Source organism: Chrysoperla carnea, chromosome 1 (assembly GCF_905475395.1).
Source record: "Chrysoperla carnea chromosome 1, inChrCarn1.1, whole genome shotgun sequence".
Taxonomy (NCBI): domain Eukaryota; kingdom Metazoa; phylum Arthropoda; class Insecta; order Neuroptera; family Chrysopidae; genus Chrysoperla; species Chrysoperla carnea.
In genome coordinates, this window is record NC_058337.1 from 23,702,401 (window position 1) to 23,729,412 (window position 27,012).

A 27,012-nucleotide genomic window follows, 5' to 3' on the forward strand; every position below is an offset into this window, starting at 1 on the left:
TTTAGATTTTTTTTAAAGTAATAATTTTTTTTTGAGGTACAGCTGGTCTCCTCTTGTGCGCTCTTTCCAAGTTCAATTAAACGTTAGAATTTCATATCTACTTTCATATTTTTTTTTCGAAAATTTCGAATTTTCTTGAAAAAAATATAGTTTACCACAGTAGCAAATTTACGAGTTCATTGGCCTAGTATAAAAATTCTAAATTTAAAATGAATAAATGCTCGATTTTTTACCGACAAGTTTAAAAAAAGCATATACTTTGCATTTTTATATCTAATGCATTTCAATTAATTTGAAGACAAAAAAACCACGAATACTTGCCAAGTGATTATTGAAGCGTCTATAACGAAGGAGGTTCCGAATTTATTTTACAGACTTAATTCATTTTAATCTATATAGGTATATAAAAATCAATCACTATTTCTTCTGGTTAACAATTTGGCTAGTTCTTTTTTTATTGTGTAAATTATTGTTAAGAGAAGATTTATGTGAAAGAAAAAATTATAGAAGTTGAGCGGAATTTTAAGAAAAAATTATAAATGGAGTTAATGGTGGAAGCGCATGTAAATAATGCATTATATTACCTTATTATGTACTTATGATTTATTTGCGCTTCCACCATATTTATCTGGAATAGCGAACAGATATTTTAATAGTATTGAGGTATTTCACTGCCGAAGGCTTCATTGATAGTACTTAAAAAGATAGTACTATTCCAAGAGATAGTAGTAAAATTTGTGTTTAACAGGTGTACTTTGTTTAGCAAGGGGCGGACTTGCGAGTGGACTGAACGGACTTAGCGGGTAAGCTAAGCATATTATGGCAATTAATGAATTGCAGCTGCAGGTTAATGAAGATTCATATAATCGCTGATGATTAGTTATAATTAAATAAATTGTAGGCGAAACAAAGTTGACACGGTCATCTAAAGTTATCGATATCGAATTCAATATTCATTGTACAACGTCTATCGTGTCAGCTGATACTGAATATATCCAAATTTGCCTTTTAAGTGTACAAAAATTCAGTTTACCCAGCTTAATATAAAAGCATTAATATTAAACCATCGGTGCAAAATTTCGAAGTATTCTTCATCTTTGCAACCCTAGGAATTGTCTTGTTTGAAATAAAGTATTTAACTTAGAATCATGTCTTGCTTAAATTCTTGCTTAAGTAAGAAGTAGTAACTCAGAGAAATTTTAAAATTTAGTCTTGCTCAAATAAATACTAATACTAATTGCTTAAAAGAATGCATTGCCATTAGCTTTGCTGTATGATAGGTTATGAAGTTTTGACTTCAGTTTTGCATAGTTGAATTAATGCAGCATTTGGAGATTTATTTTCTGCTTAAAATATTACATTGCTAGAAGCTCTGGTCAAAGGCTAGAATTAATAGTAATCCCACTACATCTCTACCTAGTACAAGTTCAGAAGTAAGTGCTTTAAAGGTGCTTATCTATAAATACCTACGGATCTTTAAAACTTCTCTTATAAGTACATGAGATATTAATTCATTGATCTTATAATAAAGGTATTTATATACAGTTCTAGGTATTATCGTCTTTTTAGAATAATAAATGTTTTTATAATGATTTTTATCAAATGCAAATTTGACATCACCATTTTAATAATTAATCAATGAATAATCACCAATAAATAAATGCTATGTGAAAAAGGCGATTGAAAATGATGACTACCTGACAATGTGACTGTATGTCAGTAAGGCGGCAGGATGTAATTTCATAATTAATATTCTTAACCATAATACATTACATAAATACAAAATCGTATTGTATATTTTTATTTTATGTATTATTATGCTGAATATTATGAAATGTATTTTAATCATCTATAAGGCTCAATGGAATTTATAAATTAAAAAAAAAAATTTTTTTTTTGTAAAATTTTATTTAAAACAAATGAAAACAAACAATTGACTGAGTTAATTGTTGAAATACCATGTATGGAAATGATGACCGATCGTTTGTTTTTGACGTTACGAAAAAGTTTTTTTTATGAGGATTATTTTTTACATTTATACTTGTTCTGTATCTAAAGGTTTACAAGATGGGTCTTACGGACTCAAGACCCCATGGCCCATTTTCAGGTTGATATCTTTTCGTTTTCAAGTTACCCTGTTTACAGACAGACGGAAAACTGAAGATTAAATTAGCTACAAAATGAGTTATTAGCCATTATAGATTAAAATGACTCACCCTGTATAGGATATTTCCATAAGATGGTACCTCGTAAATGTGAATTATTTTGAGAAGATACCGAGAAATATATTACATATTCAATCTTGGATCGACGATCTACGATTTCTTGTGGGCTTTTCAGTAGTGATGATCGTGACCAAAAGCAAGACCAAGACCATAGTTATCTTGGTTTTAGTCTCATTGTATCTTGGTATTGGTCTTGTTTAGTTTTAGTCCTGGTCTTAGCCTTGTCAAAATAATTTCAGTCTTGGTCTTAATCGATTGAATCATGTTTTTGATCTTGCATCATCCATATGTTTTGAATTTTTAAGTTTCGATTAAGTCTCATTGTAACAATTAATCAATTATCTACATACCTGTTATTTATATAAAATGATGGGAACAGATAATTGTTCTATGTTATACCGAAAATTAGTAGATTAGTTATTGTTTTTCCATTGTTTCTCTGATTTTACTTAAAATTCGAAAGAAACATTTACTCAGTTATAATAAAAAGCACATAGAAAAATTCTCTAGGCGGTTCATTAATTATTTTCAACAATAAATTTGGTAAAAGTCTTGGTCTTGCGCAAATAAGTCTTGGTCTTGCAGACTTAGGTCTCGGTCTTGCAGAGTTGCGTCTTTGTCTTGGTCTTGATTCAAGGTTGCCTGGCCTTGGTATTGGTCTTGTCGAAGTGGCAACTATATTGGTCTTAGTCTTGGTCTTGAAAAATTTGCATGACCAAGACCAAGACTGTCAGAACATGATGTCCCTACCAAACTCTGCAACTTTTGTTTAAGTTATTTTTTGGTTGGTTAGCTACAAAATGAGCTATTAGCCATTATAGATTAAAATGACGCACCCTAAATATTAGATTTTAACTTGTTTTATTTTTTTAAATTGTCCTGCATACCAATTTCCTGTATTGTTCTTTGTATTTCTATAAAATATTATTTCAATATCAAGTATGGAAATATATATATTTCTCAACAATCTTGTATCAAAATATAACAATGCAAATATAATGTATTAATAATTTATAACGAAAATTTCTAATCTGAGTTGAAGGTCTTACAAGAGAAACATAGAAATTTAGTTTATAAATTAAATGTTTCAACACCTTCCTTCAATATTAAAGTTATTAATATTGACAAAGCAAATTTTATTTATACGGAACTATTAATTTTTTATCTATTTTTTAAATCGTATTTCTTCATAAGATGCATATTAGAGATGATGACGATTTTATGAATTGTGCGTAATTATAAAAAGTGAAAACTATTGATAATAGTTTCTTCTTGATGATTCATATATTTATGACTTACCTATTCGCTAAAACCATACACATATGCTAAAAACAACTACACACCCAAATATGAAGAAAAGTATAAATTATTTACGTTTGGTTAAACCAGCTCAATATTTATAAAGTTACTTACTGCTTGTGAATAAACTATGCTGACTTCTTTTGAAAAGATAAAAGAAGAAATTTTGTCATGTAATCATAAAGATTTTATTGTTTTTGTCTTTTAATGGGGTTTTTATACCATGTATATATGAAATATACATAGTATATTAAGTTTAGTCCCAAGTTTGTAACGCTTAAAAATATTGATGGTACGAAAAAAATTTTGGTATAGGTGTTCATAGAATCACCTAATTTGTCCATTTCCGGTTGTCTTGTTTGAAACATTTTTTTGTAAGCAATTCTGTTTACCCACGAGTACGCTAATTAGGTCCAAATTTTGTATTAATATGGGAATATCAGTCATATGTGTGTGGATATTTAAAAGTGGATATCTTTTTTTATTAACATAACGTCAAAAAACAAACGATTGCGACATCAACACTGTCTATACTTGGTATTTCAACAACTAACTCGGTTAATTGTTTGTTTTCACTTGTTTTTTTTTTTTTAATTTTAGTAAATACATGTGAAAATTAACATTTCAATAAAACGTTAATTTGAAATTATTGGACATAATGAATTTCATTAGAATGTCATGCATTCAGATAGTCATGTGCGTGGAATTACTTTTTTATTGCCCAAAAAAATTCATTCGATTAATTTATTAAAAACAATAATTAAAACAAATAAATAAATTAAAAAGAAAAAACTCAACTGCGTTAAATAATAACTTATTGGGAAGATTGAAGTCGGTATAGATTTTAAGGTACCCCGATTGTGAATTCTAGGGTTTGATGTAGGACTTGTTTGCTTTAGGGTTTCTCATTTCTCGACCTTTTTTATTTCCCGAGGCACAATAATTCTCGAGCCGGATTTCACGAGTTTCTCTAGTATTTCGAGAAATTTTCAAATTTTTAATTAAGCACGATGTTTTTTTCAAATTTTTGCTTTATTACAAAATTAGATTGATTGCTTAGATCAATTTAATTAAATAGTAAATTTTTCGCTACAATAAATTGCCATTATTAATTAACAAAACAATAAATTAAACAAACTATAATCGCACAGCTATTATTATGCCTTTAATTAAATAAAGTTTATTTTATTTAATAAATATTAAGTAAAATTAAATAAACAAAATTTCTAGTACGCACGCTTAGATAACTATGGTAATGTTTAATAACAACATAGTCTTTCCATTAAAATTGGTAAAATTAAATCAACAAAATTATTAGTACATATTCTGATAACTATTTGGATAAAATATCACAGTTATTCGATTAAACAAATCATAATTAATGAATCAACTAATTCAATAATCAATAAACAAATCAAATGTTAATTTGAAGCTTTTTTCATATAAAGTAGGCTTTCAGAAATATAAGAGCATTAATACCATCATCTAACAGGCGGTTTCTTATTTTATTGACAATATTTCCCGATAACGAGAAAACACGCTCATTCTCTCTTGATGTTGGTATAATTGTCGTTGCAGCTTTGTATACTTTTTCTAGAGTAGGAGTTTGTTGTCCAGTAGACTCAAATAACTGAAATTCCTTTTTTATTAAATTTTTCGTGATGTGGGTGTGGTTTTTTTAGTAGTTTCAGCTGTCTCAATGGCTTTTTTTAACTGAAGTTCAAAGATTTCATCGTCAAGTTTCAAGTTTCTTTCATTATTTTGATTGGCGAAGGAAACTTCGGTGGAACCAGAACTGGTGTTCGGATATAATCTATTATATAATTCTTCGGTATTATTAATCAATGTTTCTGTTGCAGCGTTGAAAAATTATTTCATTTTCATTGTTGTATTTTGTAGGATTTTGTATTTTTTATTTCCCTAGCGCATTTATTTCTCGAGTTCTTGCGGCATGGAGTTTTTTCCCGTCTCGATTGGAGACAAATTTCTCTCTTTCTCGATGAGAAACCCTAGTTTGTTTCTTAAGTGACAATTTTTATCTTTAAAAATTAAAAGATAATCATTTTTCATATAGTATCTATATTTTTTAGTTATAAATAACGAATTTATCTAATAAAATTTATTTTCTCTTTTGTTCCAGACCATAGCACCAAGTGAACTTGTAATAGCATCATCGAATGATAATATCGTCCAAATAGAGAATAATAAAAGAATTAGTAATACAGAATATAATGGAATATCAACAGAAGATACATACTCATCTGTGGCTGCTAGTCTAAATCAAGAACCGTTAGTCCGATGGAATAGTTATAATAATAATAATAAACATAATAATAATACTAGTAATAAAATTAATAATAGTTTAGTAATTGATAACAATATAATAATTCCAAAACGACATTATAGTTCACATAAAGCAACAAATAATAATAATACAAATATTATAATTAATTCAAATTTATGGTGGCATCCACGACAACGACCAGAACAAATATGGACAACAAATATATTATGCCGTCGTCAAAATGGACAATTATCATATGTATCATCATTTGGTGGCGATGTTGTAAGATATATGTCAACAATGCGAAGTACCCAACAGCCAAGTTCATTACCTGAATATCAAGTCAATCCATATCGATTGATTGATGATGACTTAAAAGAAGTCTATGATGATATTAGATTGGTAAGTACTTATTTTATTTTTAGTTATATTTGTCTATATCAATACCATTGTAATGAAGCTATGGAAATTTTTTTTTGGTTGACGTCTGTTTAAGCTCTTAATTTCTAGAACTACCAGTTGGATGCAAAAAATTTTCTTTTGAAAGCCAGATAACTCCACGAAGTCAAAAAATTTTACACCAATTATTTAAACATTTTTTTAATTTACAATGAAAACCAAAATTTGATAAAACTTTGTTAATAAACAATTGTCTAACTTATTGAAAAATTAACTTTAAGATTAATTTCCAACGGTAATAAATTCTTTGACGTGTTCAGAATAGTCCATAATTTTTTTCAAATTTTTAACTTAATATTTAAAAACTTAAAAAAAAAAGTGTGAGATAGGTACTCGTTTTGACGCTATTACAACCATCTAAAAATGACGCAAAAAGTCCTATTTTCAGCGTTAAATTAAAATTATGAATAATGGAGACTGACTTCCGGAAGTGGTAGTTTTTTATTGGAAATTTTCTCCTCTTTAAGAAACTTTTTTTTTTTAATTTCTGAAATATTAATATTTTATGAAATATATCCGAAAATAATTTTGTTCATTTTTAATTCTTTTTAAATTTGCAATTTTTGTATGTTCTAAAAACATTTACGGTACATTTTTCTAGACATCGATCCAAGTCCAACGAGCATTCCAAATCCAACGAATGCAACGAGAACGCGTATTTTTACGACTATTTTTTCTACATTTCATCAATTTGAACTTGTTGACTAAACTACATGTATAGTTAGCAGTAAAATATATGTAATAAAAGAAAACAAAATATGTTCATGATTTTGCCTTACACTAGCTGAAATAGCCTTTCCACTATTCACTTAAGGCTGCCGTTGATCACACAGCTCGAAGATTTCTTAAAGTAAATTTTAGAGCTTGTTCTTGGCTTTGAAAACGGAGAGTTTTTATAGGTTTCAAGTGTAACGGCAAGACTGTTAGCTTTTTTCTCCTCTCTCATTGAACTTTCCTTAATTTATTTAATTAATTAAATCAAAAATTAATTAAAATTTAATGAAACAGAAAGAAGTTTTGATATTTATGGCCATTGGGGTAATATTTTTACTGTTTCATATTTCGGGAACTTTTAACCTCAGTAACAATGAATAGTGAATAACTCTTAGCCATAGGAGGGGGATGAACGAAAAGATTAAAAAGGAAAATTCCAAAAAAAAAAGATAAAGAGGTTTTCTCTCAAATTCACAAAGTTTTTGTTAAATGTTTCAAAATATTTAACCGTTTTTTATTAGTTTTTTATATCATTTTGCAATAAATTTAATACTGCCTGTTTCTAACAAACTGAGTATTTTATAGAACCACTTATAAATAATATAATTTATTTTATTAAAATAAATTAATATAAATTTATAAATAGATTTATTAAATATAATAAGAAGGGGTTTTTGATACAATTTTTCAAATTGCTCAATACAATTTTTATTTATAATATTATATTAATTTGATTACATTAGCGGATACGGGATAGGGAGACACTTTCGAATATGAAAATAGTAACTGTTAAAAAAATTAGAATTTTAATTTTTGTTCCTGAAAAAGTCTTAACTTTTTAAGAAGGGAGTTAATCATTTTTCCATCAACAACATTGCATTTGTATCTAGGATTTAAACGATTAGTCTAAGGTACTAATTAAGAAGTCAAACTCATGATGAAACCTCACCTAATGGGAACGTAGGATGTCGAAAGATCTGGGGCAGGATAGTAATAACTTTGTGCCACGTTTAAGTCCACACAGGAAAACAACAAAAGCTAACGAAAATCTTGCAATTAAAGAGAGAGTGGACTAAAATCATAAATTAAGTGGAATAAATTTACGTACGTTAAATAAGGTTTCTACGAAAATGAATTTAAAGTGATTGAATCTAGTTGGGGGTGGGGACGTTTACGCTCATTTCCATTTTAAACTATATTCCTAAAATTAACTAAAATATGGTTGAATATTGAAGCCTTTTGAATCTTAATATCTGTAAAGGAAGCATCACTCAACACAGCTTGAAATATATAAGTTGAGGATGCAATGTGCCCATAACCTTTAAATGTATGTTAGATTTGATGATGTATTATTTTAAGTAATTCCCTCAAAGAAATAGAATAGAAAATTTTTAACTCCGCTCATGCAATTTTATTTCAATAATGTAATAATAATATAAAAAAAATTTTACTTTTTAATAAAACATCTCTTATTTTTTCACACTCTAAATATTTAATACTATTATAAATATTAATAATGCATATTTCAAAAGTAGATAACATAATATACGTACTATACAATAATCGTCAGGTTTTTTTTATAAATTATTTTGTGAACCTGTGTTACTAATTAAATATGGTATCGAAAGTCGTACGTTGTTGTACTTTAATTTGACATGCAATAAACAACGTAGAATATAATTTTGTTTGTAGAATATAATTGAATTTTTTTAATAAATAATATTTCAAAATAATTGATGAATAAATATAATAAATAATAACAATATTTCGAATATCACATATTTTTAATTGTATTTCATTATAATGAATTTTTGTAACGGGTTTTGTGGGTACAAAAATTGTAATAAATAAAACATAAGTAGTTTTAAAATTAAATTATGCACTTAGCCATTAGCGAAAAGTATCTGAACCCTTGTATATTATAAAACTAGACAAACATTTATGTCTATTCATGACAGACACAACTATGAACTATGACTTTTATTTAAGGCTGTTCTATATACATTTATGATTGGCGTGAAACTTTATAAGAAAAGCGGTTTTCCCGTTAAGAATGGTTAAAGTTATAATTGAATTACCGATTGGAAATTTGGATATTTTGGAAATTTGGTACTTTTATTTTTCGAAAATCGAGTTAATTTTCGCAATTTTCATTGTCAGAATATGAACACCTATAACATTAAAATTTCAAATCGATAAAGTAAATGGTATAATTACAGTTCTTGAAATTCAATTATAACTTTAATCATTCTTATCTGTATAATCGCTTTTCTGTATAAATTTTATTTCCCACCAATGAATATTTTAGAGGATTTAAAAAAAAATTATATTGTTTCACGCCAATCTAAGAGTGATTTCACGCCAATCAAAATCGTGTATAGAACAGCTCTGAAAAGTTTAATTTTAACTACTCCTTAAAATTACTTAGAAAACTAGCCATTTCTCTTAACCATTTCGGTACCGTAAAGCCTCTTTAGGAACTCCAAATAAGAGAGGAGAATTGAAGTAAAACCACTTTAGAACCATCAAAGAGGGAGATGAGGGAGTTATGAAGGCTTTGGTCCTAGTTTTAACCTTCGACTTCACAAAAATTGATATATGGTATCTAATATTTTCACTCACAATAACTGCTTCTCTGGAGCAGGGCTAAGAAAGGGGCAGAATCAAGCAGACCTTCGGCTTTCAGCCATTAAGCTATGTTAATTCGCAAGCTTACAAACTGGTGGAAAAAAAAGAGAGATTCTTTATGAAAAAATACAAGGAAAAGGGAAAATACAAAACCAAAATCTTAAAATCAGACATGCCTTCTTAAATGAATTAATTTTTGAATGGCTATACAAATATTATTGATGCATGATATTATCAATGAGAATGTTGTCGAGATTGTAATTCCCACTCTATATGGATGATATCGGCAAAAAGGCTCAAAATTTTAACAAAAAGACCTAAATTATGAACATTTTCGTTTTATCTTTCGTCATGACTTTCAACTACTGGACAAATTTAAAAAAAAAAAAAAACTTTTCAAACGCTTATGTTAACACGAAGCTAAGCCAATACTATTCCTTACGACTTCGTCGTTCGGATCGCAATCTGTGGAAATCTTTGGGGGGGGGGAGGGCGTTTGTCCAACAATGGGTTGTAATGCTTTATTATTATTATTATACACAACTTCGTCTTTCTTGTTTGTGTGGCTTAGATTTGTTTAAGTTTGACTACTCGCTTGTGTTATTTTACATCCTTCAACTTAAAAGATATTGACGATGCTTTTTTTCGCATCACTCCCACTATGTTTAAAAAAATTCATACATGAAAATCTAAAAACATGATCGTCTTATTCATTTGACCTTCGATTGTTCTGCCATTATTTTCAATTGCTAGAGAAAACCTTTATTGATAGATCTAGCGTAATAAATGCTGGTGATGAGTATATAAATGCTCTTTCATATATTTACTATTTTATTTTCACTGCCCACACTTAATGCCAAATAAAAATTATTTAATATCATCCCACAAGATTTGACACGTTCAATGAAATGTGTGTACAAGATTATTACAAAATACTATAACCTAAATTTTCTTGTATATTGACATTTGTAATATTTTACTACAAAAGGTAACATGTAGTATAAAAAGTCTCAAATAAGTATATATTATACACATATACTTCGTATAACTTATTTTATTTAAAAAAATTCTTTGTCTCCTATCGACAACTGCAAGTACAACTCGTATGTCAAGTATAAAAGAAATAATCGAATATACTAGTTATATTAAAACTAATCTAACTTACTAAATTACTTTTTCTTGTTAAAAATTACATACTTCAATTTTTATAAAATATCGGTGGTATATAAACTAATACTAGGTCACTGATTTATTAAAAAAATGTTCTTTTTAAATCAAAATTAAATATGTATTTAGGCTTTACACAAAAAAATTAACTGGTGTGAAATAATCAAGTCACCGCTGTATACAAGTATAATCAATCACTTTTTCACAAGACATGACCGTACTGCCATTTATCCTTAATCGTAATAAATAATTTATTTACAAAATATTTCGAAATAGAAGTTTTAGTACAGACTTCAGATAATTTTTTTCTGCATTAAATTACAGAAGTTCTTATATCATGTATGAAATATACATAGTATATTAAGTTTAGTCCAAAGTTTGTAAAGCATAAAAACATAGACTAATCACCTAATTAGTCCATTTCCGGTTGTCAGTCCGTCTGTCTGCCAACACAATAACTCAAAAACGAAAAGAGATATCAAGTTGAAATTTTTATTGCGTACTCAGGGGATAAAAAGTGAGGTTGAGTTCGTAATTGAGCAAAATAGGTCAATTGGGTCTTGGGTCCTACGGACCCATCTTGTAAACCGTTAGAGATAGAACAAAAGTTTAAATATAAAAAATGTTCCTTATAAAATAATAAAGAACTTTTGTTTGAAACATTTTTTTACAAACATCACTTTTTACCCACGATGGCGTTAATTAGGTGTAAATTTTATAGTATGTATTAATATAGGAATATCAGTTTTGTGTGTGTGGCTATTTAAAAGTGGATATCTTTTGTTATTTACATCAAAAAACTAACGATTGCGTCATCAACACTGTCTATGCATGGTATTTCAACAATTAACTCAGTCAACTGTTTGTTTTCACTTGTTTTTAATAGGTTAAGTATCACGTACTGAATGTAAATGCTCAAAATTCTCACAAAAAAGAGGGCGAAAGTGCTGCCATTCTGAGAAAAACCATATCGGTCTATATCTCCGTAACCGTGCACTTCAGGCCAAAAAAGACAATAACCTTATTGCTATAGATTAAATTTCCTATCTTTTTTGTCAAATTTTTTTTTTATTTTAAAGAAAATTTCAATGATTAGTCGCTGTTTTTCCTCGTAAGAAGACAAATTATTTACTGTTAATTATGTCACAATCATTAATATTTTTCTATATATTTATTGAATTTTCATCGTTACTAGTCAATAAGTAAGTTAGTAATAGTCGTATAAGTTATAAACGTTTGTTGATGCAAAAAAAATTACTACAAGAATATTTAATTATCTTCAATGAAGGTCACTACCATTTTTAGTCAAAAGTGCACGATTACGGAGATATAAAACAAAACGGTTTTCCTTAAAAGGGAGACACTTCCGCCCTGTTATTTTTGTAAGGATTTTGTGCATTTACACTCAGCAAGTGATACAGAACCTATTTTAAGAAATAAAACTCCTGGTTTTTATTGCATTATGGACAAGATTAATAATTATTTCGCTTACACGTTCTGAATCATTTTAAGGTTTAAGGCTTTTTGAAATCGAAATGTTTTGAAACGTATTTTTACAAATATTGAACCAACAAATTTAATGGAGACGAGCTTATTTAATCCGATACAATTGAGCAGAGCTTTTATAAATGACGATTTATCTCGTTGGAAACTTCTAAGTACTTCTCTGGTTAGAAATTAAATAGTAGTATTTCCTGGCCACAAAATTTAACGGTGTATATTCTTTTTTCCTGAGGTAGTACACTAAGTAAGTTTAAGCTGAATTAGTTAGTGTTATTACATAATTATAAAAGATCTATCTAGTGTAATACACTGAACCAAAAGAAAGGAACACTTACATTCTCCTCTTTAAGGGCTACTTCCACTTACACGCAGTTATACAATCTAACCTACTCTAACTAAAGGCATCCGTTGCGATATGCTCAGATTGCGGTTAATATATGCCACTCTTTCCTTTGTGATTGATTTTGAACGATAAACTGACAGAGATTGCTTTGTCTTGTTCAGTTTTTTTTAAAGTCTTGGTTAGTCTTATACATAGAAGTAAAAATATTTCTATACCAACCAGTATCTCTCTGGGTACGGACGAACTTAGAACTAATAAAAATCACATATAACATACCAAATACATCAACAGAAATTCTTTACCCAAAATGAAAATTGTAGAAAGTTTTTTTTTTTTTTCAGCTACATATATAAAAAAAATATTAAGTTATATTTATTATTCTTTATAAATATATATCTTAGCGATTTGCATTAATATTATTTATGGTTTTATGGAGTGAAAATGAAATTATTTATTTATGAAGGTTAATTGTTTATAAATAATTAGTGAAATTATTAATTATTGTATGTGTGTTTGTTTTATTTTTATATACAGTGTGTTAATAAACAAATATCTGAGGATTCTGAGTTATGTAATTTAGAGAGTTAAAATCCTCCATTCATCACAACCGTTACCTAAAATCAATTATGATCACAGACCTTTTAGTCTTTACGAAAGTACGGAATGTTGATTCAAATTAATAAAGTCAGTCAAATACGGAACGAATCATGTTAGTTAATTCAATAGTGCCATTTAATTAGACTTAGGATGTAACCTACCTACATATTTGAACTAATCGCTAAAATGTTTGGTTTGATTATATTTCATGAAATACACAAATCTGAGTCAAAATTGTATATGTCATTGTTTATTGCATGTTTTGCCAAGAATACTCGAGAAGATAATTTTTTTTGAGTCCATTTTTTTTAATGAGTCATTAATATTTAAGATCTTTACTTATAAGTAACTAGCTGACCCCACAGATGTTGTCCTGTCTTAACCATGAATATTGAATTCGATATTGATAACTCTAGACGACCCAGTTAACTTCGTTTCACCTACAATTTATTTGCAGCTCCAATTCATTAATAGTTTTAAGACCGTAAAGTCCATCCGCAAGCTCGCTAAACTTCGACCATCAGCCTGGCTGAAACCTTCGCCGGTGAAGCTCGCTGCGCTCGCATATAGCTCTCATATATACTTATGCACAATACCTGAGTAATAATAAATAATACCATTCAAATACCTGCTCACAATCCTTGATAAATATGGTGGGAGCGCAAATAAATACATAAGTACATATTAAGGCAATATAATGAAATATTTATATGCGTTTCCACCATTTAATGCATTTCATATTTTTTCTTAAATCTTGTGTTAAATGTTCCACTCAACTTTCCTAATTTTTTTCTTTCATACAAACCTTCTTCTCACAATAATTAATACAACAACAAAAAAATTAGCGTAATTATTCCATCCGTTCACGCGCGATGACCAGAAGAAATATGGGTAAATTTGTATATATAGATAACAGATCTTAAACAAGTGATATGTATGGGCATCAAAAAGCAGTGATCAAAATCTATATAACAAAAACCGAAGAGGTTTCTGTTAAACGAGGAGTACGACAAAGGTGCATCATGTCACCAATTTTATTTAACCACAGAAAAAATTTTCCAACGACTAAAAAATATGGAAGGACTTTAAACTTTGAGTATTAATGTTTGAAATATAAGATACGGATGTAGATGATACAATTCTAATTACTGACAGTGAACACAAATTACAAAATCTCATAATGGAGTGTACGAAAATAGTAAAAATTTATGAATGGACATAAATACAAAAAAAGACAGCAAATAAAAACGAATCCCTTAATATAATCATAAATAATGAAACTTAAAACAGTTGAGAAATGCATTTATCTTGAGTGTTTAATCATTAACGATGGAAAAGTGCATTCTCGAAATTGAAAAACGGGTGTCTATGGCTAAAACTTCTTTTAATAAACTAGAAAATTGATATGTAGTAGAAATATTAATATGAATCTAAATCAAAATTATGTATGGTTAGTATTATCAAATGGATGCGAGTCCTGGAAGCTTAACCAATCAACAATGCAGTTTACTAGAATCGTTTAAAACTTGAATATGGCGTAGAATCTTTGGAATGACCATGTTAGTAGCGAAAAAGTGTAGGAAATAGAAATATGAAAATGTAATTTTTGGGACTTTAAGGAATATGAAAATGTAACTTTTGGGAATCAGAAAAAATGAACTAGAAGCCGTAATACTTCTCGGAAAAGTGGAAGAACGTAGGGGCAGAGAGAGGTACAGAAGAAATTGGCTTGAAAATTTACCATTTACTTTATCAACAGCCGATATCGTACATTCGCCATACGACCGAAATGTATGGAAAAGCATATCCGTCAATGTCTGTAAACAAACAGTACCCTTCACCATTATCATCGGTAGCCAGATAGTTTTGCACGTTGTGACTTTTACCAATAACTGATTATAATAGGTTTCAACACCTTTTTAACACACTATATCTATGTTATTTAGAATTACACTGCAGTTAAATTTTATGATTGTTTGATTTAAATATTGCTTATTTGATTTGAAAGTAAAGAAGAATTTACAATTGTTAGGGTCATGATGCTCATAACTGTTATGGGGTCTTCAATGACTGACTGGTTTTCGAGACTTACTATTTTATCAATTTTACCACTTGTGCATTCTTACGAGAGCAATAAAAAACCCCTGCGTGTGTAATTTTTGATTTTAGGGCAATTTCTAATCAGATATACTTTTTCCGAGTGAGCTAAGGAAAAACTAAAGGTTTTGCAGCGTAAATTTGTCAAATATTCAGTCAGGGATGCATATAAGACTGCAGAGTGTGGAAGACGAAAAGTAGATCAGAACTACATAAATGCTGAATTTTACTTATAAATTCAATCTTAAATTTTTGTATCCTTTTTGCTTGAGTTAACCACACAAAATAATTAATGACCAATATAATAGCTATTAATTTTCCAACCATTTTGTTCTGGGAGGGGGGAGTTATTAGAATTAGACTTCATCATTCTTTACTCTTAAACTAGTAAAAAGTAAAAATACAGGATAATTCTATGTATTAAAATTTGAAACAAAAAAACACAACCAGCATGATTGTGTTTTAGTGGAAACTTTGGAGAGCAACGGTTTTATTATGCCTTGCATCTTTGAATTTCCAGGCTACAAACAGAATATCAATTACCAATGTTGACCATCGATATTCTCAATCTAAACAATGAAATTCATTGACAACTCATTAATTGTTCTAAAGTGTTTGCACTTGTTAAAAACTTTAAAATTAAAATCTCGCTTGCACTACTATCCTTTCTTTTTAGAAACTGTAAAAAATTTTTGAAAATGATAGTGTCATTCCTTCCGTAGCCGAAAACATCGAAATAGTCGTAGTTTTAATTTCATTATCTCTGTAACTCGAAATTCGCATATGTGAATTAATTATTAATTACATTTTTTACGTTTGTAACAACAAGAATGCAAAATGGACAATTTTTAAAAAATAACACTAAACTGAAGAAACTAGAAACTGTTATATATCGGTGTGATTTATTGTAGACTTCATTTGATTAGTTGCAAAACTCAATAACTCAAAATTTATGTATTTACACGTGTGATTCAATGGTATTTGTCGCTCATGCGCTATGCCAATGAAAATATGTTAATCTTTAAAATTTTCTTAATGATTATGACACATTATAGATCACTTACTCTAAATATTTGATACCCACTTGTATAAATCTGTATATAGTCACCAGAGGTGTGACAAGAATATCATTGTTTTTCGTATAAAAACTTCAAAGAAGATCGACATATTTGACCTACTTTTCTAATACATTGTAATTTCTCTTTCAAAATAATAACAATTTTTATTTTTATTTTTTTTAAACAATACCCCAGCTATTATAATTATTTATATGTAGTAGACATAAACAAAAGAATTAAATAGTATATAAAATATTACACTAAAAAAAAATAACTTAGAATTAAAATGTTAATTTACTTATTATACACATAAATAATAACAATAATAATAATAACCTAAGTATGTACGATTCTGATAAACACACTCATACACATTTTTATACACATAAGTGCAACAAACATTGACCGACCATGACATCTAAATACAATGACGATTTGACATTGATATAGTTTATAATTTTATATTATAGAGACGAGATTTATTTGAATGTTTTCTTGTTTATGGTTCTTATTACTCTTTGTATCTATTGTGCCAATTGATTGTAAAATTCCTTTAGTAACATTCTTTATGAAATATTTATTCATTTGTTTCGTTATATTTTTGATATACCAATACAAAAGAATTACATACAATTACATATCTATAATGTGGATAAAAATCATAAATATGGTTTCAAATTTTTTAAAATCATATCTATTAATATAACCAATCGTGTGTAGGGAATTTTTTGAACGAGAAATGAAGTATAATAAGATCGTAGAAATAAAATGAATAGAATTTTACAAAAGAAAACAGTATTTAATTTTTTGGAAGTTATAACAACATATTTTTTGGAGCTTCTTGCACAATTTAACAATTTATTATCATTTTTTAAATATTAATATGCTTTCCCATAATTTAAGTTAATATTGAAATAAATGAGGAGCTAATTTTTTATTAAATCAATAGAAGCTCTATTCCTGTCACCCCGCCACTTTGTATTCATTACAGAAAATACTCTTTCGGTAAAGGCCGAAGTAGCGTGGACAGAAAACATGTAGACTCTAATGAAGACTTTCAATCATTTTTTCAAAATGATCAAAGGTGATTAAAGACTAATAATGGCAACAAATGACTGATCAAAGAAAGCCAATTAGTTTGATTGAAATCAAACCATTTATCCAGATATACAAGTGGAATTTACAAAATTTAAAAAACCCCCGACATATGCGATATATACCTTGTAAACCGATTTTTGGAAACTTTGCTATAAAATGTTTTCAATCTAGTCGGTTTGAACGTTCAGAGGCTTAGGATGCTAATGAGAAACACACAGACGCACAGATAAACACTTTAAACTAATAACACTCCTTCTTAAATCAATATCAAAGTGATGGTCAAGGACATTAGATGAGATGAAAAGAATACTTAGAGAACTATCATTTGGGAAAAATATTTTGATTGAAATTGAAATATTTGAGTTGACTTTGTTCTTTTGAATTATTGTTTAAAATTACCTAATTATTTTACCACTTTTCGAAATGAATTTAACCAGGTTTATTTGACCATTCATTTCCATAGTAATTATTTATATGTCATGCCTTTTTCAAACTGAATAGATTTTGAAGACTATCGCCAATTTTTAGTTTTTTCTGGTACGGAAAGCTAAGTGTTTCAAGTGCTAAGATCGCACTTGAAACATAGCTAAGAACACTCTACAATGACACAGATAGACACACACACACATAGCGGTCAAACTTATAACACCCCGTTTTTTAGTTCGGGGGTTAAAAATAGCTTTATCTATAAAAAGTATGAAGTTTTTAAAACCATCTTGGGAGCAGTCTGCAATAACTTTTAAGATTTTTTTTTATTTCATTTTTCTTCGCATTAACATTTTATACAGACTTTACGTATGGCTCCGGATACCAGCTAGTTTTTACGCATAAAAAAAAGTATTAACGAACGAAAAAAAGTAAAATACTGTTTTCAACAGTAGGTTGGAAGCCCTAATCGTGTGTGTTTGGATCCACTATTCTACATTTAATATTTAATATTTTAAATTATTTTTAAATAATAATTTGATAATCTATAGAAGTATAGAGAATATCTATTTATACATAATTTACTTTAATAAAAGTGATTAAGTTTTCTCTTTAAAAGTTATTGACGTGTAAATAATTGTTCATTCTCTTGTTTTTATTCATTTTGTTTATCTTATTGATAAAAAATGTAAGTCAATGTCTTGAAGTGAAATGAACTTGAAAAGAATGTACACATTTTTATAAAATAAGAGTATTAGATTATGTCAAGTTCAGAGTTTATTCTCCAGTTACTGAAGCTGTACATTGTCAAATAGAAATTCATATACTTCACATTCCTTCTTTTATGTATATTGATTTCATTCTTAAAAATTTCTTAGTGATATTTAAGGAACATTGATAAGTATTGAAATCTTAGTATGTATCCTTGATAGGAAAACCACTACGGCATCCAACAGTCTTTGTCTTTTGAAAATATAGATTGATTTTATTGATTCTATCTCAGTTTTAAGAAATTATGGATAAACGTATTGGTGTGAAACATTTCCTGTTGTATTTGTTACAGTAGCTATCATTTGTGACTACCCGAGGGTTAAACAGCACAGATTCCTTACTTCACAGAATTGACTTTTCTTATGATGATTCCTCCTATTGCGATCTACCCCTAGATTGAAATTTCTGTATATGAAGCAATGATCACGATTTTGCCAAATCATCTCCTTTTTCTAAATGATTTTTGCGATATAATAATGATTTTATTTAGTTGCAGTGATCGACACAGATTCTTGACTTTACTAGATTGTTTGTTTCGACTTGCATCTCTGTCTAGTGCCTGTCTCCATGTCTCCTCTCATATATTTTTAGTTGATACTCCAACATAGGTAGATTTTGTAATAGCCTATCCAAAAATACATTAAACGTTTTGATCGTTTCTAGAAACTCCAAACCCTCTACACAATTTGCATTTAAAATAAGTAAAAAATAGTATTAGTTAATGATATATTTCATTTTTTCCTCTTTCTTATTCTAGTTAATTCGAAAAAATACGAACAATGAAGAATTACATGCAATAGGAACATATTATTTCGATGGACAAGGGAAAGCATTTCGACCAATGGTTGTTACATTAATGTCACGAGCATTAAATCGACACCTAAATAAAGAAATAAGGTAAGTGTTTAATAATATTTAGTTGAATCATTAGCAAAGAAAAATTTTGCATATTTCAAATAATATTTCCGGTTTAGTTTTTTACCATCACAAAAAGAAGTATCAATGATCGCTGAAATGATTCATATAGCATCCTTAATACACGATGATGTCATAGATCAAGCGGAATTTAGACGAGGCAAGCCTAGTGCGAATGTCATCTGGAATCATAAAAAGGTAAGTCATACGTTTATTTATTTACTTACTACTATCACTTATAATTACTTTCACTTGATTATAATTTATTATTATTAATACGTCACAATTAAAATTTGTTTTTTAAAAAAGAAACAACATACGTGTTACACATTTTGTAAAACTGTTTCTTAGTTTTTTTTTTCTGATTTATTTAAGACTAATATAAATAATTTTGTGTTATTTACAAAAGGAGTGTAATTACAAATCTAACTTAAAGTAGGTTAGAATGATATTAATTCAATTATTCTGTGAAATTGAATTAAATTTAATAGAGTTCAGTACATTAAATGTACAAAAAAATGAAGCTAGCTTAAATAATTTGTGGTTAAAACATTAATTATTTATAAAATCTGTCCATAAAGAACTCTTTTCATGGAATTGTGACAACACTTTTAGACCTTTAAAACAGTGTTTTAATATTTTTAAGCCTTCAGCACGATGTCTCTTTCAGTTTTACTTTCTTTTTAAGAATATCTACTTTGTTATATACAGTCAAGCCTGGGTGAGCGAAAAAACTCTATAAGCGACAATATTTCTCTGACCCCTAACTTGGACCTCTTAAAAACCTCTATAAGAAAAAAACAAACTTGTATAAGTGACAGTCGTTTTTTCTTCCCTGACCTCTATAACTGAGAGTCCCTCTTGTCTGTATCTCTATAAGCGACAATTCAACATTTGCTATGTATGACTAATTCTTTATTTTGCAGGAACTGCATGTATTTTTGCTTTTCTTATCCTCTGATATTTTGTTTTTGTAGTTCAAAGACCCCTCCGGTACCTCTATAAGCTAGAAACTCAAATTAGTGAGAAACATCTATAAGCGAAAAAAACGGCCTCTTCATCTCTCTCTGAACCAGGTTTGACTGTATTTAGTGTGTCAGACGAAATTTTTCTTTTCGTTCAAATATTAATGCCCATAACTTGTAGGTGTTGTTTTATTTCAATCACCAACAATATGCAACTTCTGAAACCCACAAATTTCTTCGATTATCTGTTTTCTAACGAAAGAAGCCAAAGGTATTGGGTCTTTATCAATGTAAGACGTATCTTTCAGATAAAAAACTAAATCCTCTTTTAATGATAATCCAGTTAGTTCATTACTTAACCACTATTTCCTAAGAATAAAGAGCGCCAATTTGATTTGTTTAAAATTCGCATATCTCTAAAAAATTCATCCATCTGTTGCAAATTTGATCTGTCTCTTCATCTTGACCCTGAAGCTTGACATTAGTATCTCTAGTAGATTATCGTTGTCGAGTCACATTCATTCTTGACATTTTTATTGATTTATCTAGCTGACATTTCACAAATAAATTTCATTGTTTTTCCATAGAGGATACACCATTTTCAAAGAGTACAGAAGTTTTGCTTTATTGATCTTGGAGATGTACTAAAATGTCTTGAATTATCTCATTATATATATAGCCCACTTTATTATCAAAAGTAATACCCGATATACATAAATTCAACTTTTTGTTTAATATCGTTCAAAATTGTGCGATTTTGTGCATAAAACAAGCTTAGCTTTTCTTGGTTCATTACCAATCCTGTTTTTTACCACAAGCAGTCACTTTAGCTGCTTGATTATAATAATTCTCTATAAATTTGATTATTCCTCAGATAAGAATTTACTTAATATTCGTTAAAATTAGGGTATCCTAGTTTTAAAATATATCCTTTTTTATTCACGAAATTATATTCGTTTTGTCTAATCAGGTGTGTATCAGATTGTAGAGTACATAATATTATATTAATAATTAAAACTAAAAAAGCAAAAGTTAAAAAATATGAATTAACAATGAACTTAGAAACAAATATTAGGTTTATTTATTATTCTTTGTTAAATTATAAAAGATTAATTTATACAGAGGAATGCAATTGAAAACATTTTTATCTTTTTATTTAAAATAAAATCGTTTGAGGGCAATTACGTAAGATACCTCTATAATACAATCAGTCTGTTCGTTTGTCAAAAGGAATAAAACCTACATGTGTTTAATTTTGAATGTTGGTAGTAACGTGTGATTTCATTTAATAATATATTAAATGTATTGGTCAACTTCGACAGTCGAATGAATGCCCAATGTAATCATTTTTACTTGTTGTTTTGGTTGCTGTATTATTTACTGATTACCTTTCACTTTTTACATTTAAAATTTATATTCAACATATACAGGTGATTATTAAACAATTAAATTATTATAGAAAAAAAACTAAACAACTCAATTAAATGTGAAGCAGCTATTATAATATCTTGTTAGGGTTTGTCAGTATAATGGGAGAGCCAAATCAAGAAAATTCTCTGAATTTACTTAAGCTGAAAATTTTTATACAGATTGTATATTGCACATAAATAACATTTGTGTCTGACTTTCCAGCTCTGTTTTAACATTTAATTGACTGACTGACATAACTGTTATTTATATGCAATATACAATCTGTAAAACAATTTTTAGCTTTAGTAAATTCTTTCGAATACCATGGTAATCTTAACCGTTTTGATAGCATATATGTGACACCTATTCTACCGTTCGCTTGACTGACCGTAGTGTGTGTGTGTACACAACTACTATAACCAATCGTCAAATGAGAAGCTTTAGTAAATTCAGAAAAATTTTTTTTGGCCTGGCTCTTAATCCAGTTGTTGTTTTTGGTCTTAATTCTATTCTATTTTTTATTAATGATAACTTTGCGAAACACTTAGAGTTTGAGGCTAAAATTTAAGTAAATTTACGGGCTATGTAACAATCATATCTCATATCTCAAATAGTTATCATAACAATTTCAGATGAAAATATCTTCTTGTTTTCATACTTTTAATGGCGTGATTTTGAAGTCGGCGGGGTTTAGTTTTTGAACTTTTATTTGTTCACTATATTTTTCATTTTAAATTGTTTTTTCAAACCTGAATCTTTAGACCAAATGTGCCAATAATACAAGAATCTAATTTAAAATAAGGCCATAACATATTAAAACTAACATTCAAATTAAGAAATAAAAAGTATATGGTCGATATATTGTTAACAAGTTAATGTGTTTGTTTTTATAATAACATAATTAATTATCATTCTAAGTACTATGTCGACACATTTAAAGAAAAAATTATTTAGTGAAACTAATGCATTTGAAACTAAAAAGACCTTCAAATTGACCAAAGTATTTCTAATCGAGAGAAAATAAATTCAATAAAAAATTTAAATATTCTTTAAATTAGATTTTTAAATTGTTTACTTGAGATTTCGTTGGTTAGCCATACGTCTATTCTGCAAGTTATTAGTTATGATTAAGCAACTTTGTTTTTTTTAAACAATTTCTCAGTTAATTATTTTGGGAATAATAAATCTGAATACAACAAAACAATTAAATTGTTTTATAACAAACTAATCTGCAAAAAAACAAACAAACAATTGATTTTATACAAAAATAGTATACATATACAAAAATAATTAAATTAAATTTTTAACCAAATTTATAATATAAATAAACAATTGCAAACACCAATGACCTGAATATACTAACAAAACAGAATGCACTTACTACCAACTATTGTAGAACAGTAGGTAAACAACATTATGACGTGAATAATCTCTATTTCATTATTTTTACACTTTTTAATTTTATCTTATTTTCTTAATCATGGATATATCAAGTATGCGGGTGCATATAGGATAATAAAAATACACATATTGTATATTAATTGTATGGTGTCTCATTATTATATTCATTGTAATTGGTCATTATAATATTATACCATGTATATATGAAATATACATAGTATATTAAGTTTAGTCCAAAGTTTGTAACGCTTAAAAATAATGATGCTAGGAAAAAAATTTTGTCATAAGTGTTCACAAAATCACCTAATTAGTCCATTTCCGGTTGTCCGTCCGTCCGTCTGTGGACACGATAACTCAAAAACGAAAAAAGATATCGAGCTGAAATTTTTACAGCGTACTCAGGACGTAAAAAGTGAGGTCAAGTTCGTAAATGAGCATCATAGGTCAATTGGGTCTTGGGTCCGTAGGACCCATCTTGTAAACCGTTAGAGATAGAACAAAAGTTTAAATGTAAAAAATGTTCCTTATCAAAAATTAAACGACTTTTGTTTGAAACCTTTTTTTCGTAAACATCACTGTTTACCCGTGAGGGCGCCAATTAGGCAGAAATTTTATAATATGTACTATACTTGATTATCAGTTATGTATGTGTCACATGTTTGTATGTGTAATGTGATAAAGTGATAAAGAAATCAACACTGACTATACATGGTATTTCAACAATTAACTCAGTCAATTGTTTGTTTTCACTTGTTTTTATATTATTTTAATTGCTATGCAAAATTGATCTCATCAGCTCCGGTCAGTGCCGGCTCGAAGAAGTCATTTATAGAAAAATGCAAACGTTTTTAACATGTAGTTCTACTTCCGATTTCTTTAATCCGTCAGCACTCGCGTTGGCTCACGCTAGGTATAAAACAGAAATAACTTTTCTATCTTCATTTAATTTTATGTATTTGCGAATTGTGAATTTTTGTAATTTTTTCAACCAATCTACAAATTTTAAAAATATTTTTTCTTCATGCACTTCAGAAATTGTGTTATCTTTTTTCACAAGGAGCATATAATATTTTCGGGTCTGTTCGTGTACTTACCGTAGTTTGAATGCTTATTATACTCTTTATTAGTCTTTAAAAACACTGTTATAGCGTTTTCATTTTTTAGGGAAAACTAAAATGCACTTTTTTATTAATTTTAATTTCGTCTCATCTAAAATTTTATGCATAAAATGATGATTGAATGACAGATTTTACAATGATCACTTATGATATATTCGTACAGTTCATTGAAGTCAATCGTTAACTTCTCGTCATTTTGGTCTGAATTAACTTTTGTTTTCGTTAGCAATTTAACTGAATTTTCTGTATCGTATCTATTACACATTGCTCTTCAAATTTCATTGGTCACTGAGTGTACTTCTTCAGTATAAAGTCCAATATATCTTAGGCTGTAAGAGCGACCAAGCGATTGACGACAAGTGCTTTAAACCTGAGATATAGAAACGACCTTTGACCTGTATGAAATATGTTTTTATACTGAAAGGTAGTGAATAGTTTTTCTTAATGTTTCACCAAAATAAAGCTAAGAACTTCGATTAGTGTGAAATGATTTTCTCACCATGAATATTTGATAATCGTATCAAGCACCTTAATATGTATATTTTGATCCCCTCAAGTATCAGATTCATAGATTTCACAAACCCATTGTGCATGTATAAGAGAGGAATGCTGACTTAATTGCATGGATTATTCCTATTGTATTATAAATGTGAAATTAAGGATATTTGTTTGTTTGTTTGTTTGTTACGCTTTCACGCAAAAACTGATGAACGGATTTGAATGAAACTGAACAATAATGTAGCTCATAGATCAGAATAACACATAAGCTATAATTTATAAAGAAATATTTTTAAAAAAAATTAAAATTCATCTGACATTTTGCTGTTCCATCTATTTTCATTATTTTGAACCATTAAAGATTTTTGTAAAAATTTAAAATAGTAAATGTCAAACAAGTCATGGCAATCTTTTCTAATATACTCAATGAGTAATGACTATTTTACACTTTAAAAAATGGGAAACTGCATATATTTTATCTGTGTAAAACAATCCCTTCTAGTGTTTTGGGAGGGGGATAAGTGAGATCAAGAGATGTGGAGGCTACAAAGTGGAGGCTTTTAGTTTTAAGCCCAGTTTAGCGGGCGGGTATCAAGCTAGTCAGCTTATAAAAACAAGCCATACACGAATATTTCTATTACTAATTTGTTTATTATCATATGAATAATATTGTTTGTTAATAACACATCGTTGAATAATACTTAAAATAAGTTAGCATATTGTTAATAATTAAATAAACATTAATTATAATTTCGTTGTATGTGTTGTGTTTTTTACCGTTAATTATAAATTCATATAATATTTAAGTACCTATATTTCACCAAGGACGTTTAAGTCTATAAATATCATATAATTATTGCATAAAAATTAGACTCTTAAATACACAATAGTCATAATCTTTTTTTAATATGTCAATTTAATTATAGCCTATTATTCAATTAAAATAGAGATGTACTTCCGTTTCTTTTAGCTTATTTTATGCTATTTTTTGTATTACGATTTCTTAGAATTTCTGGAGAATATTAATGAAACTAAATTATCTCAGTAGCTAACATATTGGGTATAGAAGATACTTAGGCTTGTTCTCGTCTTTTTCACCATAATTTTTTTTTATATTCCCTAAAACTACACTTTAATTATTAAGTCAATACAATAATAATTATCTTAATTTTAAAAAACTCCCGACAAATGCGATTTATTCCTTGTAAACCGATTTTTGGAAACTTTGTTATAAAATGTTCTCAATCGAGTCGGTTCGACCGATAAGGGGCTACGTTGTCACTGAAAAACACACAGACGCACAGATAAAAACTTTAAACTTATTACACTCCTTCTTAAATCAATATCAAAGAGATGGTCAAGGACATCAGATGAGATGAAAAGGATACTTAGACAGCTATCATTTTTTGGGACAAATTTTTGGAAATATTTTAATTGAAATTGAAATATTTGTGTTGACTTTGTTCTTTTGAATTATTGTTTTAAATTACCTAATTATTTTACCATTTCACTTTTCGAAATGAATTGAACCAGTTTTATTTGACTATTCATTCCCTTAGTAATTATTTATATGTTATGCCTTTTCCAGACTGAATCGATTTTGAAGATCATCGCCAGTTTTTTACGGTTACAGAAACCTAAGCTCGCACCTAATAGCTAAGAACACTCTCCGTTAAATTACCTTTCAAATGAAACCAAAAAAAATAAAATCGGTTCATCCGTTCTTGCATTTGGCGGCTCCTTACATTAGCTGTTAGATCGCAGCATAACATCAAAGTAACATAAATTGTATTTGGCTACCTAGAAATAACTATAGTTAGAATTAGAAAAATTATTGCCCAATGTTTTCTAGTTCTGCAGTTATCAAAACTACTGCAGGTTTTATACAAAATCAGTCCCTGATAACTTTTGTTTCATGGCACATCTACCGTTAGCAAATTTAGGTGGTTCAATGGCACATCTAACAACAGAATCCTAAAAATTTAATCATAAGTATTTCAATAAAAGGATTTTCAATGTTTTTAGACTTATTTAAT

The 27,012-nt window shown here is 28.3% G+C and overlaps 1 protein-coding gene across 1 annotated transcript in view; it reads left to right on the forward strand.

Moving 5' to 3' along the window:
* LOC123291052 (all trans-polyprenyl-diphosphate synthase PDSS1) overlaps positions 1–27,012 on the forward strand; it is a 135,411-nt gene that overhangs the window by 73,884 nt on the left and 34,515 nt on the right. The window contains exons 2-4 of the mRNA XM_044871489.1: positions 5,665–6,210; positions 19,427–19,566; positions 19,644–19,782. Of these exons, the coding sequence (XP_044727424.1) occupies positions 5,665–6,210; positions 19,427–19,566; positions 19,644–19,782 (825 nt within the window). The remainder of the gene's footprint in view (positions 1–5,664; positions 6,211–19,426; positions 19,567–19,643; positions 19,783–27,012) is intronic.